General features: G+C 41.2%; 1 protein-coding gene across 3 annotated transcripts in view; it reads left to right on the top strand.

The window, feature by feature from the left end:
- The window catches only part of ptprfa (protein tyrosine phosphatase receptor type Fa), a 243,935-nt gene that overhangs the window by 211,123 nt on the left and 6,308 nt on the right, over window positions 1-26,504 (top strand). For 2 of the 3 annotated variants that reach the window (XM_044043823.1, XM_044043824.1), the window contains 8 exons: window positions 2,952-2,984; window positions 3,406-3,503; window positions 11,426-11,549; window positions 12,490-12,665; window positions 16,273-16,392; window positions 17,416-17,570; window positions 18,100-18,385; window positions 23,587-23,765. In XM_044043823.1, coding sequence (XP_043899758.1) covers window positions 2,952-2,984; window positions 3,406-3,503; window positions 11,426-11,549; window positions 12,490-12,665; window positions 16,273-16,392; window positions 17,416-17,570; window positions 18,100-18,385; window positions 23,587-23,765 — 1,171 coding nt within the window. The remainder of the gene's footprint in view (window positions 1-2,951; window positions 2,985-3,405; window positions 3,504-11,425; window positions 11,550-12,489; window positions 12,666-16,272; window positions 16,393-17,415; window positions 17,571-18,099; window positions 18,386-23,586; window positions 23,766-26,504) is intronic. The other variant, XM_044043825.1, reaches the window with a different exon arrangement.

The raw sequence follows: 26,504 nt of genomic DNA, 5'->3' as shown, positions 1-26,504 counted from the left end.
GGTGGTGTTTTTTTTTTACTGTTGGGCAGAAACAGGAGTCAGTCTGACCTTCATTCGTCCGTCTGTCCAGAACTTTGTGGCTCTGAAAATAACATCACCAGTTTGGCTCCTTCGCTCCCCTCATAAATACTTGAGATGTTCTGAACTGTCTAACCTGCTCCTTGTTTTTCTCCCATCAGAGTATTTTCTTACTCCTCTCATCTCTGTCTCCCACCTGTCTTTCAGTGGGAGATATTTTCATTGTTTTTCATCCATTTTCCTCTCGCAGTCACAGGGGTGGCATTTACCCCTGGTCGCGGTGGGAGGGACTTTGGCAGATGTTGTTTATATCAACACAGATTCATCAACTCATTTAGTTGCCAACCTTTGTTCTGCTGTCAGTGACAGCTCACTGGGTGGCCTCAGAAAGTTTATTCACAACAAACACACCGCACACTGGCGGATGATAGCATATTTCATTACGCTCTGAAGTCGAAGCTGTGAAATGTCTGCAGCGCTTTACTGTCGGTGGCTTTTTTTCTTCTTTTTTTACCTTTTGATGCTTATTTATTCTGCCGCAATTAAAGCCGCAGTGTGTATCTTTTTAAATATAAATGAATGTCGATTACACGCGCTGTTCACTGAAGAAGCCCACCAACCTCACACAACTCCAATATGTTACTCGGGAAGCATTCACTCACTCATTTTCTACCTCTTTATCCTCCACATGACCAAATCCCAGACCTGTTGCCTTGAACTTAAGTTTAACATAATTCAATAATATGATTTAAGTTAGCTGTTTTAACCCTGCATGTGTGAATGTGAAAGAATCTGTTGCTATTAACACAGATTTGACGTTCATATCATACATGGAACTGCAGGTGCTTTTATTTTGAAGTGCAGTAAGCCACATGCTAGTTATTTTTCCTGCATCGCTCCGTTGTACAAACTGCAGCATTGAGCATTAAATGTTCAGTAACAGAGAGACACGCATCGGTCGTTATTCGAAGCTTCCACTCGACCGACATAGGGACAGAGAAGATGGATTACTATCATGACCTTCACAGACTTAAGACTTGATTTGTGGCGTGTTTTCATCATGGTATGGTTAAGTACGGTATGGTTTGGAGTGGTAAAGCCCGCAGAACCGTACTTTTACTTGGTAGGCGGGGGTGTGGGGTGCGCCAACAACGGACGACACCGAACGCAACACAACAGACAACAAAGGAGGACATCCAGCAGCTGTTTGTCTCAACTAAACGTCAAACTTTGTATGAGAATAGACGTCTGACACACTCACACAGACACACTCACACATGGGATTTGAATTGGTGACCCCCTCCTTGCTGTGAGGCAACAGTGCCAGCCACTGTGTCTCAGGAAGACATGTTTACTAAATGATACGGCTCTTTCGCCTGCAGTGAACAGAAACAACAAAGATTTAGTGAACAAGGATCGTCGTGGTCTCTCTCCACAGAAGCCGCTGCACATGCAGATTATACAGATTATAGAGCAGAGTCCTCTGTGGCTAATTATCACACGCTGAGGCCGACAGTCACACACCAGGTTCATCTCACACAAGTTTATCAGTGTGTTTGATGGTGTTGTTAAGAGAAAAGCTCATTTTTATCTATGACTCAGAAATTTCATTGGTAAGCACAATTGGATCTGTCGCCCCAAAAGCGACCATGAAAACTTGTCCTATTATTTTTCCTCTTCTTCTTCTTCTTGTTATTTAATTTTCTGTGTGTCATTGAGTGTGTGGCACAGGAACAAGAACAGAAAGCTAAGACAGGTTTGTGAGGTGTAGAGCCGCACCTGAGACATTTTAAAAGAATGAATAAAGGAAAATAAATAAAAAGAGACTAAATATGGATCAGGTCGTGCTGCAACTAACAATATTTTCATCATTGATTAATGTCTCCATTAATTGAGTACTTGTTTGGTCCGTAAAATCTCAGAAAATGTTGATCAGTGTTACCCAAACCTGGAAATAATGATGTTCGAATGATTTCTTTTTTTCTATGGAGCAAAGAAACCAGAAAATATTCATATCTAAGAAGCTGAAAAATCAAAACCTGTTTCAATTCTTTGTAAATACATTCAAACGGATTAACAAAATAGTGGGCGATTCATTTGCTAATCAATTTTTAATTGATTAATTGAATAACTGTTGCAGCCCTAATATCAGGGAGGAGTTATAAAGGTTTAATCAATGTCAGGAGATGAACTTTGAGTCTGTAACTTGCTTATACTATTACTCTAAAGTTTCTATATTTATTCAGGTGTCATCATCTGTACGAAAGCGTAGAATTCATTTGTTGAGGTGCAGATTAGCACACAATCCTCATAGTTAACATCAACCAAAACATGTCATTAATGGCATCAGAGGAAAAGGCATGCAGTTTATTAGGCGTCATATTCTGTGAATATCTTGTTTTTAAAAGAAATGATAATCATAAAATCCATGTTTGTGTGCAGTTATGTGCATTTAAAGTGAAAAATGCTATAAAAATATTGGAAAAAACAAACAAAACAAAAGGTTTTGTTTAGCCGCGTCGTAACCTCACTGATGCATTTCCTTCCCTGTGCCGATTTCAAAATAAAAGTCTGGCATGTATATTTAAACGTGACATTCTGGGCCAGCATCTTAGCTCTGATTGTGTCATCACAACCTTGATCTGTCATATGATCTGAAAAAGCAAAGGCCCGCGGGGCCCGGATTTCGTGGGCCGGATAAAACTGGTTTGCGGTCCAGATCTGACCCCGGGGCCACATGTTGCCCATGTGTGCCTTAAGAGCCTGAGGGTAAATCAGTGAACAGGTGCAGCGGAGAATGCAGAGGATACACAAACAGACAGCTTGTGTCCCAGCGATCCCTGTCCTCTTTTCTTTTCTGTTCTGTCCTTCTCCCTTGTACTTTCCTATAACTGACCCCTGTGCTCTTTGTTTTGCCTGGTCTCTCCCCACAGGTTCCAGTGTCCTCAGTTGCCCGAACACTGCAAGTTAGTTTTCATTCCTCCTCCTCCTGTGTTTCACTCAAGTGTCCTTCCATTCCCACCTCACCTTCTTCCTCCTTTTCACGTCAGCCGTCACCTCGTCTTCCTCTGACTGCTCCATGTCAGCCAGCTCTCATCACCAGAACCAAGAGTTTAAAAACTGAAACAGTTAAATCACTAAATCAGTTGTCCATACGCACCAATCCACCTGTATGATTCTTCGCACTTCACCTGTTATAATCTAAGGAAATCCAGATTAAACCAATCAGCATGTCCGTTAATGCTGTGTGCTCACACGCAGCTCACCTCGTACCACTGTGGCCAATTAGCTGTGACATTTCAGCATACATCCACGTGTGTGTGTGTGTGTGTGTGTGTGTATACACGTGATGATGGTCTGTACTCACTGCTCCGCCTCTCGCTGCAGGGATGAGGGAACATCCTCCCATCGCCATCTGTGACCTGGCTGACCACATCGAGAGACTCAGAGCCAACGACGGCCTGCGCTTCTCGCAGGAATACGAGGTAACATCGTAAGACAAAAGTCATTATTGGATAGAATTCAAGTTTGTGCTTTGACAAGAGAAAGAGAGAGAAAAAAGACAACTTTTCATAAATGCAGTAAGAGATTACCTACGTCAGATTTACTGATATTAGCTGATCTCACTCACACATTATCCACATATTTGACTCGAATTACGATGTGGTACTGTAGAGTTCAAGCTCAGGGTAAATCTAAGCTTTATTACTGAGTAGCTTGTGTATGACGGAGTTTTAGAGCCACACTGAAGAAACAATATTGAAGTTTTTGATAATAAAATTCTAATATTACATGGAAAAAGGTCCCAATATTATTAAAAAAAAAGTGCAATACTACTAGTGTTAAGTTGTAATATTACGAGAAAAAAAGTTGCAATATTATGGGAATAAAGTCGCAATATTACGAGAATTAAGTTGTAATATTGCGAGGAAAAATATCGCAATTTTACAGGAAAAAAGTTGCAATATTAAGAGAAAAGAATCTCATAATTTTATTTTCAAGCATAATCTCAGCTGCCACCTGCTACAAGATGAGGAAGCATTTTGTGAGGTTATGCTTTGGTTTGAGCTTCACAAATAAGGAAATACTTCATCCTTTGTCGCACCAGCATCACATTGGCTTCAGTATCAGAACATTGAAAAGATTCTGAGAGAAAACCGAGTCTATTCCCGAGGAAAGACTCACACAGAGTTTCTCTCTTTTGTGGAAGAGAAAATGGCTTATAGTGTTCCACTGCAGGGCTGCTACGAATGGTTTTATATCTTTGAAGTTTTATAGTTTCTCAAGAAACAATTAGATTGATAATTAAGATTTTGGATCCAGGGGTGGAGCTCCGGTGAGTACAACGTCGATGCTGTATGGCATTGTAATGAATTGTAAAATTGAAGGAATTAGCCGTCACATCATGTGGATGAGGCGTAATCACTGAACAAGTGAAAAGAAATTGTAATATTACGACTTAATTCTGGAAGTATCTTCAGTATGGCACAGATGTCAGCCCGTCTGACTCTACCCCTAGATCCACTTGGTTTGATCCATTTAATGTTGGAAACTACAGTCATAGCAGGGCTTTTCTTTAAACATATATACAGTATACTTTACAACTGACACAGCTGGTAAATCAACAATCTATTTCTCACCCAAATAGCTGAGTATATTTTCCACACCACTTGTTTATACTCATGTATGGAGCTGGTTTACTGTAACAGAGTCTAAGTTCAACACTGGGGGGGAAGGGGGGATACTGCTAAGTATGCATTCTGTGCCTTCTATCCAAGAATAATATTCCACTGCCTTTACCTACTTTAAAAAGCCAGTGAGGGATTATGGCTTGTTGATGTCCTACAAGGGAAGGTAATTTGCATTTAAAGTGGTGAATTTCCAAGCGGATAAACCAGGACAGATGGGTGCCCTGTTTATGTACAACAGAAGGAAAGAGGGCATATAAATTATGAAACAGCAACTGAATCAGCTTTTCTACCTTTCCCTGTTTATTTCTAGTTTTTTTCTGACCCAGTGCAGAGAAATGTAGTGAACTTTTTGAGGCCTTATTGTTGTTGTTTTTGCCTTGACGGGGGTGGACAAACTCAATGGGTGCATTCATATTACTTAGAATAAGATTATAAACAATAACATTATAAATATGGTGTTAAGAATAAGATTATACATAATAACACAAAGAACAAGAAACACATGCAATTATTAGATGCAGTACAACTTACAAGTTAAGTAATTAGCCCAGTTTCCTTGGACCATAATTCATTTCTTATTAAAATGGTAATGTTTCATATTATTTTAATATGAAGTGGTGACCTTTTTAAGTTCCTGGCAAAACCTGAAAATACATATTACCCTCACACAGTGGGAGATAATGTTATTAATGTGCCGTGCCCCATTTTTCTCAATAAAAAAGGGCTAGAATGCTAATGCTAGCTACTTAACTTGTAAACTAACTTGCTTGCAGGAGAGAACTACGATTTATTTTTGTGTGTGCTAGGTAGTTAGCTACTTATTTGATTAGTTAACATCTCAAAAAATACATATGTAATACACATAAGCCAAAAATATTTCAGGAATATCTGCTTATTTGTCTGAAACTTAACAGCATGGAGTAATGTTAGCATCAGGCTAAAATCTTGTAGTTGCAGCAGTGTTTTTTTGCTGACTCATTGTCATATAAAGTGGCTCTAAATTCAGGGTCAGGCTGTTGAAAACACTCTTGTGTCACTTGTTCGCTTCTGTTTCATTTCACCTTGGTTCTGTGTTTATAAATAATGTGTTAGCAACTGTAATGCTAGTAAAGTGCTATGGTCGACCATGTTGATCCCAGCGCACTTAAACCACATCACATAAGATACGCACACTCAAAGAAGCATGGAATAATGACGTTTATTATGTTTTATTAGTTTTCTAATGACAATTATTTGACACTCTCACCTTTTATTTGCCAAAAAAAAAACAGTTTGAGTGCAAGTTCTGTCAAATCAACCATGTAAGTATAACTGTGCATTTTTAAGTGTTTAAATAGAAATCCTTGGCCTTTTGGAGTAGGGAATATAGCATATAAATGTGACTAGTAGTTTTGCAAACTTTTTATACCACTTGAGAAAATATTGAATTCCTGAAGTAAAGTCAGCTACAGACTTTTCACAGGAGGCAGATTTATTAGACAATTTGCTCTCTCATCAGCCTCCGCTTCCTCACATGTACATCACACACTGATATAGTGAAATCATATTAAGATGGGCACAAGAGATAAGGTGATCCAAGTACCACCAGAGGAAGCTTGCATACCACTGGTGGTACACACGTATACATGGATGTAGACAGCATCACTGAGATGTGCACAGACATGCCTAGTTTTGTTCTTAATGAGCTGAGATTCTTGTGCTAAATCTAAAAGTAATTGAATCATCAGAAACTGGACTTGCAGATTTCTTCTAAATGTTCCACCTCTCTACCAGGAAGCTTCTTCAGTTCTGGAAGTTTGTGGTTAAAGCAGGGAAACTTAACCTGTGTGAAATGAGTGCAGTGCTGACTGTAACTCCAGTGTGTCCTAATGACAGTCACTGGTCTGCACTAAGTTGTGATAATAACTGCCATTTAGAGTCAACTCCAGTTGTTGGAGAGCTGCAGGTTGTTAACGATGGTCATTAAGAGCCTGCAGCTCCCCGGGTTGTCACTCTGTTTTTTCCTGGGTTCCTGCTGGTAGACATGTTTTCAGTGTCTGGGCTTCAGGCTGGTTCTCAGAGACAGTGATGAGAAAAGGATGACACATCATTGCATATTAAAAACAGTCATGCTTTCATCAGACCATCTGCAGTGTACAGTTTAATTTGTTAATACAAGCACGGGTGGAATTGGTACACAGCTGAGAGGTGGGGCCAATTATTTTGGAACCAGTCTCTTTGTTTTGTGACCTTTCGAGCTACAAATGGTCATAAAATGCTCGAGAAGTTTCATTATGTGACGGTATGTAGAGTACATGTGACTGTGACTGGTATATTTAGGAGAAGAATATGATCCGGGTCGCGGGGGCAGCAACCAGTCCTGGCAGCACCTCCAGGGGGGGGATCCCAAGGTGTTCCCAGGCCAGCCTAGATATATATAAAATCCCTCCAGCGTGTCCTTGGGACCCAATTTAATTGATATGTCTCTTTGAATCGTTGACATCTTTTGGGTTTCGCACCCCACTGAAGAATCCCATTCCTGAAGCAAAACTTTCCACATCAATTCACCCAGACTATCCCTTTAAAGAACTTGAAGAACTCAATAAACTTTGATCTGCAGGCTTGCATTTATATTAGCACCCGGTCGACTCTCGCACACACACACACACACACATTCTGTGCTCTTGCGTCCTGTTGCATGGAGCTTTCAGCCATTAGTCCATAGTGAGAGCAGCAGGGCTTGAAATGAAGAGCTGATAATGGTTGTGTTTTAAATGAGACCTGCCAGAGGATCTCACAGCTTGTTACATCTGATGAATGAGCTGCTCTGTTTGGAGACGGCTGGAGACCACTTTATTTAACGTGCGCGCGGCCCCCACGCCAATGCACGTCATTACATTTTAATAATTACGTCCATCTTAAACATGTAGAGGCACAAGTACAACTTGTATTTGGCTTTTACCCCGAGCCCTAACTGTATGTGCCTTGGCAGGGAACACTGTCGACACTGCTGCTCATATTAACATTGGCTCTTAATGATAGGATCACTGGGCCGGTGCACTAATACACACATTTTGTACCATAGAAGAATGACGAACTGCCCTTTAACCTTGCTTATATCTGACATTTAACATAGTTTTAGCTTTATCTCTGATACCGCAAGAATATATTCACTGCTTTATCTCATCATTAGAAAGTCTTTTCTGAGGTGGAAACTGTTTGTGTTGCTTTGCAAAGCATCGAACTCTCAGGTCATTCTGCTTTGCAGCACACAGGAGTTGTTGACCAACTGTATGTCCTCCATCAGTAAGTTTAAGTGTTTTCTTTGAATAGTTTGAAACACAAACTTACAAAATGTGGCAGCATAGACCAGCAGCTCATGTGTCCCCATGAGCTAAAAACGCTGATTTTCTCCATGGACTTTGGAGCACACATCAGTTTCCACTCAGAAAAGGCTGTGTAACAGCAAGATAGCATGTTCTTATGATATTGAGGACTTAAGCAGGTGTAGATTTTATTCAGTGAGTCTTTTGTTAAGTGTGGTATGTTGGCTCTAGGTGTTCCTCATACTATTACTTAAAAGCGATATATTCAGTAGATTTGTATTTGTGTTTGTTTCATCATCACTGCAGGACATTTGTTTTTAGAATACATTATCCATGATAGAGTAATTAAGTCCGTTGGATGAGTTAGTGTTGTTAACTTCACACCTGGCTGCTTGTTGTGTTGTTCTTATTGTCAGTGGAGGCAGCAGCTCTGTGACTGTGATAAATCTGACAGGCTGAATAAATGATGGACATGTCTCGTCACCGGGCTCCATGGTCTGTCAGTGAAGGGTAGACAAAGAGCCTGAGCTAAAAGGCTGTTAAATAAGATGTGCATTCAACCTGGTTCACCATTGTCATTATTATCAGTCGTAGACTGTGATTGGGGTGGAGCTGCAGGATATTAAAGGCCTTGTCTCTGCTTCCTTTTTGCCTGTGTGTGTGTTCACAGGTGTGTGTGTCTTCTAGATGATGTACGATTAGCAGCAGGAGCATGAAAAGCATTAATATTAACGTGGCATCTAACCCTTTAGCATGTCATAATTCAGCTTAACTCACTCTTGCATCTACAGCTAGCAAACGATAGAAAGCGGCCACCAAACAGATCAGAACAAATGCAGAGACAATAGATTTGACCGAAGCACACTTCACAATCTGTTTTTTTACTGATTTCTTCAGTTTGAACTGTAAAGCCAACGCAGAACTGCCTGAAACCTGTATTCTCTTAGATGACCATCAGGGGGCTAAATGAATAGTCTCAAGTCTTATTTGGTACAATACGATGTCCATTTTGAAAAGTATGTCCCTATTTAGAGTTAAACAGAGGAAAAAAGCACCGCATGGCTTCACATATTTGGTAAGATCATCCAAATGTGGTCTCTTGAGATTTCACAAAACCAAGACGCCACGGGACAAACTGCAAGTCTTGAGGCTTCAAAAACGTCAGTTTGTTGGTCCGCACACATGAATGCAACTCTTTGAGGCTTTAGGCGTCGTTATGTTCTCTCATTTACACACAGAAAAACTGAAAGTCTGACAGGATGGACAGTCCTGTGGGGTTCATCCTCCGAGGGTGATTTATTCAGACATACCATAAGATAAGATAGTCCTTTATAGCTAATATAAAGCATGAATAAAAGTATGATTCCTGCACCTGACTTATCCAAAGACCCAGCTGAAATGTCAAAACCGTAAAAGGGATGACATAAAACCTTTAAAATGATTGGGCAAAACACCAGAACAATTAAATGAAATAAAAATGCAATTAAGAGATATATCAAGAGTAACTTGGGCTCATTTTAAAGAATGAAGTTGTTCCTGTGGCAGTTTGTTTTGCTCCTTGGGAATTGAAATCTTATACCAGATGGGAGACGCTCACAAAAAAAAATCTAGATAGAGTCATCATTAAAAATGTGGGCAGGTAGCCACTGTAACTATGTAGTGTACAACGAGGGACTCTCCGTTCAACCAACTGCTCCATTTAATGAAGTGGCTCAATCTGGTTTTGTCCTCGAAAGGCCAAAATCTCTTAAAATCTCTTAAAATCATCTTACATTCAAACCGTTGTCGAATGAGTTCACACACGCAGATCTCGTTTCGCCCAGCAAACTGCAGACAGGAAGTGATTTGTTTCATGTCAAGACCAACTGAGGCAAGAGCAAAAACGAGGCGACTGCAAACAAGTATGAGTCAAACACAAAGATTTACCCGAGAAAAGTTGATGGCTGTTTTCAATTGGAACAATCTTCCACAGTAGACACGCCCCTTCACTGTCTACTTTAAAAAAAAAACACATCTTAAAACCCATGTTTACTCTTTGGCTGTCGACCCAGGACGAGACGTTGGTTTTCATCCTTTTTATCGTTTTATTGTATGTTTTATTGTTTCTTCTTAGGTCTATTAGGTCACACATTTTTACATTTTTTTAGTTTTATTTATCTCTGATGTACATTGATTGGATTGGATTGACGTGGCATACAAATAATGTTGCATTGTTTCTGTTCGTAAAGACCACACAAATGGTGCTTTTCAACTACACAGTTCCAGCACAACTCTACTAGTACATGTTGTGTTTTTTCTGCTTTTTCATTAGTGATAGTTCCTGGTATTTTTTTCAGTAGAAATTCTGAAAACATGCGTTAATCTCCAACATTTAGCAAAGGAAATGTCTGAAATGTCAATATTTAACAGAGGAGTCTGGTGTATTTAGCGACAGCAGCGGTGCTGGTGATCGTGAGCCCAATCACAACCACGTTCAATGGTATTTCAGTTCAGTGACTGTGTCATTGAGTGAGTCTGTGAACAACTCTTTTTAATCCACTGATTCTAATGATTCAGTTACACCCAAACAACTGCTTTACAAGTCACTAGTTGGTGTGTTTGTGTCGCGTAGAAAAACCACGTCGCGGCAGTTTCACGCAGCCGTGCTATGATGACTCCGCCCACATTGAGGAGTCATGGAAAACGATACCAAACAGTTTGAGTAAAGTCGAGCTGTGCCATGCCAATTCGTTCTGGAACTGGATAGTGAAAAAGCACCAAAAGGCAGAATTACAACAGTTAAAAAAAGATTAAAAACATAGAAAACAAAGAAAGATTAAAAACATAGCTAAAGACTGTCATCATGTGGAGAAAGCAAACACAAAATGTCGCACCGACATGTTTTGCCCTCTCCGGTCATGGTCTCTGCTTCCCAAAACTAAACTGTGTTATCATTACTTTATGCCCCCCCTGCTTCACTGCCAGCTCTACATCAGAAATGAAATCTATGAGTCCTCATCTGCTCACTTTTAATAAAATGCTGGAGGTGTCCTATCACTCAACTTAATGCATGCTTTGGGGAAACATTATCCCAAAAACCCTTACTGCGCTGCTTCGCCTTCATCGCTGCATCTGTTCCATAGTAATATGAGGCCCTGAGCTGTCAGGTGGAACACTGGAGGGGATTTAGTGTCCAAACAGTCCAGTGGGGATCTGTGGTACTTACGCATCATCCCAGGCTTTTCATATTATAAAGCCACAGGCTGCAGGAGAGATGACAAATGACTTTCTGTCTCACATATATTTGTTGTAAACAACAGAAAGGAATATGGGTTGTCTTGTAATAAATAGTTACCGGCTCTCTCTGCCTCCCACCTTATTTTCCCCTCTTTCTTTGTCCCCTTCTCTCTCTCTCTCTCTCTCGTGTTTCAGTCTGTCGATCCAGGACAGCAGTTCACGTGGGAGCACTCCAACCTGGAGGTCAACAAGCCAAAGAACCGCTATGCAAATGTCATCGCCTACGACCACTCGAGGGTCATCCTCACTCCTGTGGACGGTGAGAGACTGAAGCCTCTTTCACACTGATATCAGCAGGAACCTGGCTGGGTTCCCGTGAGTCCTTGAAAGTTTGTGAATTTGAAAAAAACACTTCAAGGCCCTTGAAAGTTTTTGAAAACCTCCTAGATAAACATAAATCATTGAAAGTGCTTGGGTTTTGTGCAAGAAAGAAGTTAAGTCATATTTTAGAGATATTTATGTAAATGTCTCGCTTGTTTGTTACGACGCCACCTACTATTTCATGCCCTGCGTTGCTTGTTGTACGTAGACTAGGCCAACGCAGGACAAACACGCTGTCCACTGTCTCTCACGCTCTCTCTCTCTCTCTCTGCCGTTGCAAGTAAAGTTAAACGAGAGAGCAAATGACGACGTGAAGTCTGGTAAATGAAAATTCCAAGATCTCAGTCTCAACAAAGAAAATGGACTTTGTCAGCACATTCAGTCCTTAAATTTGAGGGAATTGGTTTTGATCTTTTAATGTTTACTTCTGTAGCTAGTACCATGTTTTCTGAAGGGGCGTTTCTTTTCGTGATATATCTGTTGCCTTTCTCATGATATCTTTTGCATTTCTTCTCCAAATGAGTATAGAGTGCACACACTGGTGCCTGTAGTAAGTCACCTGCTTGAAGCCTGTCAATCGAACCTTTCAACAGTTACGCAAGTCAAAGCTAGATGAGCGCTGTCCCATGCTCTTTAAAGTAAGATTCACCACAAACATTAACAAAGTTAACTGCTATGATAACAGGTAGAATATGGATGTGCATCATAGTATTGGCAAACTGGTGGGTTCATCAAGGATCGGAGTCCATAAAAGCCTGCAGTCATTTGACCCTGGAGTTTATGCTGATTTAACTTGGGTATTACGGAACAAGGAGACGACTAAGACTCACTTTTCTGTGGTCTGGTCCACTTTTAACATCTACAACTCTCCTTGTCAGGAGTTCCAGGCAGCGACTATATCAACGGCAACTACATTGATGGCTACAGGAAGCAGAACGCTTACATCGCCACACAGGGGCCGCTGCCGGAGACGCTGACTGACTTCTGGAGGATGGTGTGGGAACAGAGAACCTGCACCATCGTGATGATGACGCGCCTCGAGGAGAAGTCACGGGTGAGCCTTCATATTTTGAGTAAAAATGCTAATGAAGAGAGAGATGGTATGGTTTGGCTCAAATTGATTTACATATCATAATCATAAAATACAGATTTGTAGGTAATTGCAGTGGGGGTGGGGCTTGTTGCTTCATCCTTTAAGGCAGGGGTGTCAAACTCATTTTTGTTTTTTGTTTTACATTTAATGAGGGATATTTTTACAAAACATGAAATTTCTTGAGAAATATAAGTGCAATTTCAACAATATCATGCCTAAATTTACTATTAAGCATCATCTATAAAGGCATAAACATTTAGTCACAGGTATCTGGAATTGAAAATGTGACAAATTCATCCTGTGGGCCGGATTGGACCCTCTGGCGGGCCGGTTCTGGCCCCCGGGCCGTATGTTTGACACCCCTGCTTTAAGGTTACCATGAAATGCTTTTTTACAAAAGGATTGCAACAAATAGTGAATGAGTTTTCATTATGTAGTCTGAGATTGTTCATTGATTACTCTGTAATCAAACCGTTTATAGCCTGGAACTGTTATCTGCTAAGTGTGTTTTTTATTATCTTGTCGAGGGTCGTTTGGTGGAGAGAAATGTAGAGAAACTCTCGCTTAAAGACTCAACTTCAAGACCTTTATTTCCCACGTACACATACATACTGAGTGGTACAGGTACACTGGGATTCTTGAGTGTGTTACAGGATCAACATCGTAAACACAAACACACACACACACACACAGCGTGAGAGAATATTGACTGAGCCTGACATGCAGCACAGGTGGCACAGAGGAGCTTGGCTCCAGAACAGCATCACCCTTCTGGTGGACATGAGGTATGAGGCGTTCACTGCCAGTCACAGGGCAGATGAGAGGTGGCAGGGCAGGAGGTGCTGTTTATGTGAGTAATGATGTCAACCCCGCTTCACATTAATAATTACTCCACAACCAAAGGGCACAACTGTAGCGTGCCATTATAATTTGTGACAGAGACCATCAGCCCTCAGCCAGGGTCGCTAACATCTGTCTGTGGTTCAACTTGAGGAGCACAAATTATTAGATGACTCTGACCTGTGACCAGGACAATGTCTGCTGCTGCTGCTGCTGCTGAACTGGTTCAGAGCTGCTCTCAGTTCCCAAACATTCAATGCAATTATGGTAGAAACCCTGTGGTTAATAATTGGCCGTTCCCAACTGTGCAAGGCCTGTAGGCTGAGATACACCAGAGACATTATAAACACAAAACAGACCACGGACATCATTCTGATTAGAACTGATGACAGAATGTGACACAGTTTATCACAACATTTTTGTCCCAGAAGCTAATTATCTGCATTAAAACAGCTGAACCAGGAAGTGTGTATCAGTGAATGACACCTTGTGCGTGCACAATTCCCTGAGGAATTAAAAACATTTTAAGTCCAATGTTTAGGAAAAGTTACTGATCTTTTTATGTGCTTTTATCATATTTGATGGATGATTCCATTTGCTGTGTGCAGTTTTTTTTAAGTCCCAGCAACTATTAAAGGTCCTGTGGGTAACATTTAGCAGAGTTTATTGGCCAAAATGGAATAAATTACCCAGAAGTACAAGTAGTGTCTTTGTGTATAATTGCTTTATAATAAAAAAATCATTTGTTTTTATAGCCTAAGAATAAGCCTTTAAAATGTACTTCTGGCCAGGGTCATAATTTAACCAAGTACAGTATCTCGCATCGCCGTGTTCCTACAGCAGCCTGAACAGACAAACCACCCACTAATGCAATTAATCCCACTTTAACTCATCTGTATCTATGGGAACCTCATGAGTTGAGAGACAACTTGATGTGCCTGTTAATTATGTCATTCTTTCTGTTATGTGAAGACCACCATAGTTTCCTGAGCAGAGGAGCTCTCCGTTTATATTCTCAGGTTTTACCATTAGATTTAAAACGTTCAATGGTGGTCGAATGGTGCAGAGTTTCATAGAGGGCCTTTGCTTACACTCCATAACAGAATAAAATTAAAAAATACTTACCAGGTTCCTCAAACTACACTTTCATATTGTTGTCATATTTAAAAAAAAACAACTTTATTAGGACTTCCATCCATCCATTTTCTACCGCTTTACACAGTGCTGTGCTTTATTTTCGTGTGTGGACACTTGGAGCTCTACGACACAAGTTGTTATATCCACTCTATTGAAAACATCTGGTGTGGTTTCACAGCATCATACAGAGCCCGACACAACTTGGTTCTCCTCTATACGGAGCTCCTGAAGTAAATGGCCGTGTGGTGCCGTCCTCCGCCACAAGCCTCCTAAACCAGCCCCCCACCCAACCCCCACTGATACCCGTGCCACCGGGTCTCTGATGCGCGATCGCGCCATCTGTTGTGTGCGGCTCCTGCGACCGGCGGCCAACTGTCCCCTCGAGTCAGCACTGGTGTCCAAGCGTTTGTTCTTGTCCTGCTTTGCCGTCAGCCAACACTAACTGGACACACACTGATTCTGCCAAACTGTCCATTTTGCATGACATAACATATCTGTCGGCAAATTGATTCACTTCAGTTTATTTTTATCAAGTTCTCAATGTTGTAATTCTATTTTTGTGGCATAGTTCAAAAAGTGAAGGATCCAGTTCGATAGGGTTTTCTGAGGACATAGGTCCTGGTCCAAGGAAGGAAGTTTTCAATCTGGATTTAGGATATTGTTTATTTAATACATTTTAAACTATAGGTAACCTCACATGGTCAGGGAGCGTATTGACACTGTGGAACACTGAGGAACCTTGTGCCCCCCGAGCGCTTTTGTTCAACTTTAATCAAGTCTTATGTCACATTTTGGGTGATATAAATGAATGAATGAATGAATGAAAGAATGTGATTCATGATGACAAACTGGGAACTGACCTAAAACAAATTTATTATTCATATTTACACAATAGGGCCACACGGTAGGTGTAGTGGTTAGCACTCTTGCCTTGCAGCAACCCTCTGGTGGAGGATAAAGCGGTAGATGATGGATAGATGATGGATATTTAAGACAAGACAAGAAAGAAAGAAGAAAAACATGTCTTTACTCTACTTTGTGGCCCATGATTATATTCAATTTTAAACTCATATATTAAGGCACACATTTTCAGTTCATTAGTTAGTTAATTCCATAGAAAATCTCTATCTATATCTATCTATATATATACAGTATATATATATACTGTATAGCTGTGTCCACAGGTCTAGAGATCCAATCCAATCCAACTTTATTTATGAAGCACTTTAAAAACAACAGCAGCTGAAACAAAGTGCTGTATATCAGAGATAAATAAAATATAGAAACTATAGACCTAAAAAAAAAACAACAAAACAGACAATACAAGACAATGGATTGTTGAGATTGTAAACAAACACAGAGAGCTGTTAGTTTGGATCATTCAACTGCTAAAGATTCGTAAAGATACTTCCTGAAGCAGACGCCAAACACCAGAGCTGGAGAGAGTGAATATTTAAAGGTACACAATGTTTGGAGACAGAAATTTCACCAGCGTGAAACTTTGGAGGAAAGATCTAAGATAATCGGCTCATCGCCAAATTCAGGAGTCGTTTAGAAAATGAAAATGTTGTGTTCTTGTGTTTGTGTTCAGGTAAAGTGTGACCAGTATTGGCCGAGTCGAGGCACAGAGACCTACGGGATGATTCAGGTGACCATGCTGGACACAGTGGAGCTGGCGACGTACAATGTACGCACCTTCGCCCTCTATAAGGTGAGAACTTTGAACGCAGTGTTTGATGTGTGGATGTGTTTCAGTGTGGCAGCAGACGACTGAGTTTAGCAAGGTCATGTTAGTTTGTCGTCTTATGGCTGAGTCACTCTTACTGCATTCCACGTCTGCAGAAAACTGCTACACATTTCTTCTATATATCTATATCCGCATCTATATTTATGTATAAGCCTGTGGTTTCTACTTTAACGAGGGTCCACATAAATCCAGCATTCCCTGCATGCACACATGCTGATCCTGCATTCCATTTTAGTGGCGGTCATTTCTCACCAGGAAATTGCCCTTGTTTGTGTTGTGTCCTTGTCTTCTTGGAGCGCTGGGTTTGTACACGTGTGGGACATCCTACCAGTGGAACTCCTTTATGTTTGTGTACTTTTATTAATCCCTGTAGGGAAATTCCTCCTCTGCATGTAACTCGTCCTCTACGAGAAACTTTTCTAGAATTAGGAGCAGTGGGCAGCCACTGAGCGGCGCCCAGGGAGCAATGGAGGTTGGGTACCTTGCTCAGGGGTTACTGCAGCCCTTTGACCTGGTGGGGACTCGAACGGGCAACCCTCCTGTTACAAGCCAAGTTCCCTTTCCTGTGGGCTACCCATATAACCTAATTATTTTTAACTCATGTGCCAAGAAGATGAGTTTTGTTTTTGAGAACAGTTTCCCAGAAAAGAAGAAGTGTATTTTTCTTTCTATTTTTGACACGTAAGCATTTATCCCATTTAAACATCTGAGGGTTATTTTTTCGCTGCAGAATCCACTTCTGGAACATTTCGTCGGCACTCTTTGGTGTTTTCACTTTCTATACTGTCACATTGTGCTTCTGCCTCGCCTCTGTGAGCCGTGGTGTAAAAAGAAATCACTCCCTATGAGCAGCCTGGAAATGTCAGTGTTCTGCTGTTGATAGGCTTAATCAGCACTGTGTGAACTCATTTGTCAGTGTCTTGAACGTAACACGTTCTTCTCTTTACGCGCGCGCGTGTGTGTGTGTGTGTGTGTGTGTGAGAGCAGAATGGCTCCAGTGAGAAGAGAGAGGTGCGACAGTTCCAGTTCATGGCTTGGCCGGACCACGGAGTGCCTGAGTATCCAACCCCAACGCTGGCCTTCCTCCGCCGAGTCAAGGCCTGTAACCCTCCAGACGCTGGACCCATGGTGGTCCACTGCAGGTAGACCTTAAAACCTTATGATGAAACAGAGACCTGGTGTTAATGTCAGTCCTGAGTCCCCAAATCAGAAATAAACCAGTGAAGATCTGAAGACATCCAATTCATCCCGTCTTTCCAGTGTTTCGGATTCAGTCTTCTTCTCCTGACTCTGTTTTTCTGTCTTTCTAAATCACACCACACACACACACACACTAGGGAAATCTGTGTCACTTTTAAAACCTGATTGCTAACATAAAGTAATTAATTATACTAAATTAGTAATCACTATGATTACTCTGCCAAACAGGTGGCAAAGGCTCAATTTGTCCAGATATAATACAATGAAAACAATAGTCATGTACTGTTATGTAAATATTAAATTTAAATTATGGAAATCAATTTAAAAAATAAATTACCACAAGACAGCTCGAAATCCATTTAATGAAATATGTACTTAAATGTAAATGTACTTAATGTAGAGACTAACTAGGTCTTCTAACTTAGATGATCAGTATGTTAATGGCCGCGTTTTCCCTCTGTGCTCCGTCAGTGCCGGCGTGGGCCGGACGGGCTGCCTCATCGTGATCGAGGCCATGCTGGAGAGGATGAAGCACGAGAAGTCGGTGGACATTTACGGCCACGTGACGTGTATGCGCGCTCAGAGGAACTACATGGTGCAGACGGAGGAGCAGTACATATTCATCCACGAGGCCCTGCTCGAAGCCGCGGTGTGCGGCAACACGGAGGTCCCCGCCCGCAACCTGTACGCCCACATCCAGAAGCTCACCCAGATCCCTCCAGGAGACACCGTCACCACCATTGAACTGGAGTTCAAGGTAGTTGCCTCCTCTTTAAAGTCCACTTCTGACTTAGTCAAGGGTGATGCTTGCTGTACGGACTGTAAAGTCCTTCAAGGCAACTTGTGTTTGTGATGCTAGGTTATATAAGTAAAGTTGACTTGATTTAATGCTGCGTTCACACTAAATGCAAAGTTTTGTGTCATCCGAGCCACGGGACCACTGCATTTTTGTGCAACCGCCTGCGCCATCGACTTCTTCGCCGCCCATTTACCACACTCTCTCTCTTTTTTGTTTTTGTCCCGCTGCATTATAGCAACTCGTGTCGTAGAGCACCGGGTGTCCACACACAGAAATGAGCAGAATTTTGAGTCTTGGGTTAGTACGGCAAGTACGTCACGTAACTGATTTGTCATCACGACAACGGCAATTCTTCGCCAAAGTTGAACATTTTCGACTCAAGTGTTGGAGCGTTTGACGCAGCGAGTGACCCAGCGAGTGATGCAACGATTGACGCAGCGCTTAACGCAGCGTTTAATGCGGCGAGTGGCGCAGCGCTTAACGCAGGGAGTGACACAGCAAGTGACGCAGCGCTTGACACAGCGAGTGACGCAGCGTTTGACACAACGAGTGACACAGCGTTTGACACAACGAGTGACACAGCGTTTGACACAACGAGTGACGCAGCGTTTGACGCAACGCTTGACGCAACGCTTGACGCAACGCTTGACGCAACGCTTGACGCGGCGAGTGGCGCAGCGGTTGACGCAGCGGTTGACACAAGTGACTCAGCATTTGACGCAGTGCTTGAAGCAGCGTTTAACACAACAAGTGACGCAGCGATTGACGCAGCAAGTGACACAGAGAGTGACACAGCAAGCAACGCAGCAGCAAGTGACACAGCAAGCGACGCAGCGATTGACGCAACGGTTAACGCGGCAAGTGACGCGACGCTTGACGCAGTGTTTGACAAGACACTTGACGCAGCATTTAACGCGGCGAGTGGCGCAGAGATTGATGCAGCGTTTGACACGAGTGACGCAGCGATTGACGCAGTGTTTGACGCGACGCTTGACGCAGTGTGTGACAAGACACTTGACGCAGCATTTAACTCTGCGACTGGCGCAGAGATTGATGCAGCGTTTGACACGAGTGACGCACCGCTTTACACGAGTGACGCACCGCTTTACACGAGTGACGCACCGCTTTACACGAGTGACGCACCGCTTTACACGAGTGACGCAGCGTTTGACGCAGTGCTTGAAGCAGCGTTTAACACAGCGAGTGACACAACTATTGAGGCAGCCCACATGAAATTCGCATCTACTTGCATCTGTGCATTGACTCCACTAAAACATCCACTTAAGACTGTAGTCAGATCTTCTTCACCACTTCATTTCCTCATCTTTTAGGGAATATTTAGGAAAAGTGTCAGAGCTTTTCTACGTGTTTTTGCATCAAAGTAAAGACGCTTTCAGGACAAAGAAGTCTCAGCTCGCTCACAAACCAGAAGCAGTCGTGTCGGAGCAGGTGCAGTTACACTGATAAAGCTCACTGAGGAGTTTTGTATCGTTGCCGTGTCTGAGGAGGATTTTAAGACACACTTTAAAAATCCGGAACAGAAGACAGAGTTTGTTTTCAGTCTTTGCTCCACAGTTATAACTGTACTCACATGTTCTCAGCCTTTGTTTTCTAACATGAATAATGTGTGAAGAGGAGAATCTGTGTATTTTACTTTACAGGGACTTGTGTGTTGACTTTACAAATGGAAATGAAAAGCTCTCAGGAGAAGCCGCAATAGTTGAAAACCCAGCGGTTCCAAAATGTCTCTGTCTGTCATGATCCATCTAATTTGAATTAATGGCGTTTTTATTAGTTTCCCACTGGGAAAACAGGTCACGAAAATCTAATTTCACAGAAATAACATCATTACGTCGGCCAATGACGAAGTTCAACTTTGCCAAAGTTTTTTACACACAAAACACATTCCCGTCTTTTTTTGTCAGGGTCTGTTTGGGATTTCATTAATAACAAAACAGTTTAGTGACGCAGTTTGTGCACCGACCAAACAGGGAGCGTGTCTGCTGTTTTCCACAGTGATTACATTTGAAAACTGCCATAATTAATATATTTTGAATTATTCAAACTACTCCCTTGAAGGTAAATAAATGCCTGGACTCTGACTCTCGACTTGATTCGATACAGATTTTGTCAGGAGGCTAAAATTTATTTTTGTGTCTCAAAAAACTGGACTTCTCCAAACACACTGTTTAAAAACCTGAATGATCACTTTAAGATTCTCAATAAAAAAACATTTTTAACGGAGCATATGCCTCGTAAGAGCTGATAATGTAACAGATGAAGCGTTATGTGACAAAAATAATGTAATAAAAACAAAATAAATAACTAGTTTTCTAGTTTCTCATAGTTATTTTTCCTCCTAATTAGGTGATTCAATGTAAACATGGTGATTGTGTGTCATTTTCACTAAAAACACTTTCATTAGTATTTACTTTAATTTCAGGCTGAAATGAGCAATATCATACCACAATCTCACAACCACACATTAATATCACATCACAGTTTTAATGAAGTGTCAACAATTACAATTCAGCGGCTGTGCAAAGGTTTTAATTAACAATGTCATACTGCAATGAACTGCACTGCACAAACAATATAACTTAAAATAATTATTTTCTGAGCAAAATGTAATAAAAAGTAGACATTATCAGCTCTTACATGCCCAAACAAACAATTTAAAACAAGAGAAGAAAGATAACATCATCTATTTAATTTGGATTTTGTGTAGCTTACACTATAATAATTGTCTTGCAATTGATTTGATTGAAAAAGCGATTTAAATCGCTTTAATTTACCACCTTTTAAGTGACAGCTTATCTAAATAGTTTGTCACAGAGGAACATTGTTCACGTGTTGATCTGCAAGCTTATTGTTTTAGTTTTAGTTTGGACGTGTCGATTAACACCCTGCTCCTGTCAAAACATCGTCCTTGTTGTAATTCTGTTGTTCCTCACCTGATTCCCTGAACCTTATTACCACCAGGACACATCCATTTGAAAGGATATTTGAACTGTGAGACAGGTGGCGCTCATAACATTAAAGACGCGCCATCACTGAAATTAATGCCGCGTAAAAGGAGCTTGTGTTTTTAACGACGACTGTATTTAACAAGAGAAAATATCTGCAGTGAAGTTATGATGCGTGTCTCACTGCACCTGCGACAGCTTCAGAGAGGGAATGAGACATCAACACACATGTGTATATATATATATATATGTGTATACGTATATTTATGTGTGTGCAATACATATGTGGTATATATGAAATGACTATATCAGAGGTCTCAATTAATATCCAGTTATTATGAGGTATGTTTTCTAAAGTGTTGACTGTATATGAGGACATTGACCGTATATAAAGACATATATTTACTGTATATAAGGACATTTATTAAATATATATGAGGACATTTATTGAATTTATATAAGGACATTTATTGACTTTATATAAACACATTTATTAACCATATATAAGGACATTTATTGACTTTATATGAGGACATTTATTGACTGTATGAAAAGAAATTTATTGACTGTATATAAGGACATTTATTGACTGTATAAAAGGATGATTGGGGACTGTATATAAATATTTATTGAAGTATAAAGACATTTATTGACGGTATATAAGGACATTTATTGACTGTATATGAGGACATTTATTGACTGTATATAAAGACATTTATTGACTGTTTATAAGGACATTTATTGACTGTATATAAAGACATTTATTGACTGTATATAAAGACATTTATTGACTGCATATAAGGACATTTATTGACTGTATTTAAGGACATTTATTGACTGTATAAAGACATTTATTGACTGTATATAAAGACATTTATTGACTGCATATGAGGACATTTATTGACTGTATTTAAGGACATTTATTGACTGTATAAAGACATTTATTGACTGTATATAAAGACATTTATTGACTGTATATAAATATTTATTGACTGTATAAAGACATTTATTGACTGTATATAGGACATTTATTGACTGTATATAAGGACATTTATTGACGTATAAAGACATTTATTGACTGTATATAAAGACATTTATTGACTGTATATAAATATTTATTGACTGTATAAGGACATTTACTGACCGTATATAAGGATGATCGGTGACTGTATATAAGGACATTTATTGACTGTATATAAATATTTATTGACTGTATAAAGACATTTATTGACTGTATATAAGGACATTTACTGACCATATATAAGGATGATCGGTGACTGTATATAACATTTAGTGACTATAACGATGAAATCATCAAATGTATAGTAAGATAATCAATAGACAACATATATATATATGGAGACATTTATTAAGTGTATAAAAAAATGAGTGACTGTATATGAAGAATACAGTTCTACATGATGCAGTGGAGGTTTGGAAAGAGGAGAGATTTTCATCTTCAGCCTTTGTAAAAGAAGTGTATTCAGCGAGAGCTTAACCTCTGAGCTGCAGACGTCAGACTGCAGGAGAAGCTGAGGATGTTGGATGAGCGAGGACGGACTGAGACTCACTGGAAGTCTGACAGAATAAAGATATGGCCCTGCTGTGTTAGATGGTTTAACACAGGGTGAGCTGCAGCGCTCCACCAACCACCACACTCATCGCTCTGCACTTAGCTGCACCGCAGAGATTTAACCAACCACATCTGGAGGGAGAAGGAGGAGAAGGAGGAGAAGGAGTTGCCCAATCTAAATTATGCTTCTTGCTCGAGCAAGCAGGACGGCTGTAAATCTGAACAGAGAATAATTAGCCCATTGAAAAGTTCTCTCATATTGACACTTGCCCTTGTAGTGCCAAGGAATCACTAGAGTCTGTCAACAAAGACCCTCCCTCCCGCCCTCCTCACCACTCAGCTGGCTCTTCAGAAGTTTCCTTCTCCTTGGTATGACATGCATATGGCAGCAGCTTGTCAACTTCAGCTCACAGTATATATTAGGCGGCTTGTTTTTACTTGTATTCAACATGAATTTTAACACGCACGACATCAAAAGTCAGAGAACAAAGGCTGATCATGTTCAGTGAATCAGTTTCCTGGTGTAGCTTCTTTCTTCTTAGCACTCGGCGCAGACAGCAGATGCCGGAGGATCAGGTTGTCTGACGCGCGTGTGTGTGTGTGTGTGTGTGTCTCTGCAGAAACTGGCCAACTCCAAAGCACATACCTCAAGATTCATCAGTGCCAACTTGCCGTGTAACAAATTCAAGAATCGCCTGGTGAACATCATGCCTTTCGAGTCCACCCGCGTCTGCCTGCAGCCAATCCGAGGAGTGGAGGGCTCCGACTACATCAATGCCAGCTTCATTGACGGATACAGGTGAGAAGTCAGTCCGCTCTTTCAGACTAAAGGTTCTGTTGACCCAAACTCTGGCGTGTTTACCCCTCAGTATGGTTCTATTTGGGTTGGTGTGAAGATAGACCAAGACCTCTGGTCAGCTTGAAAGAGGCTTGGATGGCTTCAGAGTGAACTCTGGAGCAGTTAATCAACCCTTATCCACACCTTTCACCTTTCTCCACCAGTGAGGAGAAGGGAGAAACGTGAGGAAAGCCGGTCTGGCAGGTTCCTACTCTTCTTCCTCCGCGGCTAAACTAGCACATTTAGCCTAGCATCGTCACCCCAAAGTGACATGAAGTCGCCAACTGAGGTTTCCTGAGCTGCAGGTGTTGCCCTCGTTCTCCACAGCTGAGAAACAGTGGCGTGGCGTGGGTTTCGCTGTGTTCTGGGGTGGCGATGCTAGCTCAACTAAATGCGCAATCTTACCTGCAGAGAAGGAAGAGTTGGAGCCTCCCAGACCTGGAGGATGGACACTGTTTAACGGCATAATTCCTCCGAATCTGTTCCAATTATCAGTAGTTCTCCTTCCAGTTCTGCTTGCTTCTTACCGGGGAACGTGGATGCCCAAGCACCGGCCACCTGCTGGCCTTTGGGGGCAAGACCAGCAGCAAAGATGAGCATTAATCTGCCGATGTGGGACTGTCAAACTAAACTTTACAGTGTGTGTGTGTGTATGTTCTTGTATTTGTTGACAGAGGTGGGAATAAAAGAAAATCTGCAAAATTTAATCATCATCACATATCATCCATAAGCTACCCTGATTTCTAAAGATCAGTGTCAAGACAAGCTGCAGATTTGAAGGCACAATTTCCATAATGCTCAACATTTGTTAAAGAATTACTGATCATTAACGCCAGGAAAAGATCATGCCTCCGATACCTTTACGGGTTTTTTGCCTGTAGACTGGATTCTCAGCTCATTAAACTAAAGAAAACCATTGTCTGTAACTAAGTAGAGTTCATCTGTGCGCGCGCGCGCGCGTGTGTGTGTGTGTGTGTGTGTGTGCGCGCGGCTGATTTGCAAACACAGCCTCACGTCAGCCGTCAGCTCTGATATTGTTGAGTTCCAGAAGCACAGCACCGTCTTTGCAGAAAAACCTGAGCACTAATTGGAATAATATACTTTCCAGTGCACTATACACAGAGTAAAACAGGGACTAATGAATCAGGACTTCCTCTTTTTACTTGTAGTGTGGGTTTGGTTGTATCACGTACTCGGCTGTCGGCGCTTAATGAAGTCCCTCGGGCATGGCGCCACCTAAGGGAGAAAAGCGAAGGAGGCAGGAGTGTCCTGTAATTCCTCTCTAATTCCTGTAGCAGTAATTAAGAGAAGGTGAGACACGGCGTTCTGAGCTCAGCCTTTTAAAGTGCACAGTGTGGATTAGCACAGATTAAGGTCTGGAGGCATAGACGTGATCAGGGAGATTAGTGCAGGTGTCCAGTGACCTCTCTGAGTATCAGCAGCAGTCATTCAGTTCTTGGTGGTGTGAGATAGAGAGTGCTGCAGCAGCAACAGCAGCAGTAGCAGTGTATCATTAGCTCTATGTTAGAAGCGGATTAAATGGAATGGACTCCCTGCTTAAACCAATTATTATCTGTTACAGCACTCTCTTATGACTCCCGGTAGAGCAGCCTATTCAAAATATGCAACTGTGCCGTTGTTGATGGGTTTTATGTAAATTGGAAATGATTTTTCCTGTTACTGAGTCGCACTCTTGTGTTATTCGTCTTTGGTTTGGGCAACGTTTCTTTGTCTTAACAGTTTCTTTGGAATATGTAAAGCATCATGGCCGAGTGTGAGTGCACCTGGAATGGCGCTAATGATCCTGTGTTACATAAGAAAACGAAGTTGTTTCATGAACGTTTTCATGGAGGCCTTTTATTAGTTTTGATCTCTTGTGTTTACCTGGATGTTAAAAAGCCTGATTTTAGTCTTAGACTAAGACATGAATTGGGTTTTCTTAATGTCTTGTAAACACCTTAGTCTGACTTAAAATCAAGCATGTACACGCTTAGTCGGACTGGAGTTGCACTTGGCGTTCTGCGCATACACCAAAATGTCCTCCCCGCTCTTTGACCCCGGAAGTAGAAGGAGACGACGTATGAAGTGCGGTGGGACAACTCTGCAACCACAAGAGCCATGTACAGTGGGTACAAAACACGGTTCTGTGACATAAAGGTCAACAAGAAAATGATTAATGATACACACTAGTTTATAGAGAGATCAGACGTACATAAATGGAGTTTCTCTTTATGTTTACTCGGACTCGACCGATTGTCCATCGTAGTCGGACTATGGTCTTAGCTCGGTCAAACTGTGCAGCTGTTCTTTGGTGGCTGTCATGTTGGATGTAGACAAAAGCTGCTAGACTTGGATTGGTTCCCCTTTTTGGAGATTCAATAGTTGCCCAAAACCAAATAATCTAGTCTAATCTCCCTCAGTCTAAGTTTCAATATGGTATACAATATTATAGCCACATTAGCAGGTCAAAACTATTTAATGTTGTGGAGTGCTCATTAGCAGGCAAACTATTTGTTTGTTTGATTGCACAGTGGTCAGTAATGATGCAGTTGTGCATATTAAACGCCTAACATCTGACCTTCCTTTAATTGAAATCTTTTGTTAAATAGCTCTATATCCTAACGTGCTCAGTGTCCGTAAACGATTCCATTATCCCACAGCACTTTATTCAATCACGAGCCAGAACTAGTAAACGTGCCG

This window comes from Solea senegalensis, linkage group LG14 (genome assembly GCF_019176455.1).
Source record: "Solea senegalensis isolate Sse05_10M linkage group LG14, IFAPA_SoseM_1, whole genome shotgun sequence".
NCBI classification, from domain to species: Eukaryota; Metazoa; Chordata; class Actinopteri; order Pleuronectiformes; family Soleidae; genus Solea; species Solea senegalensis.
Note: the sequence above shows the minus strand (reverse complement) of the source record. Positions and strands in the feature narration are given on the sequence as shown.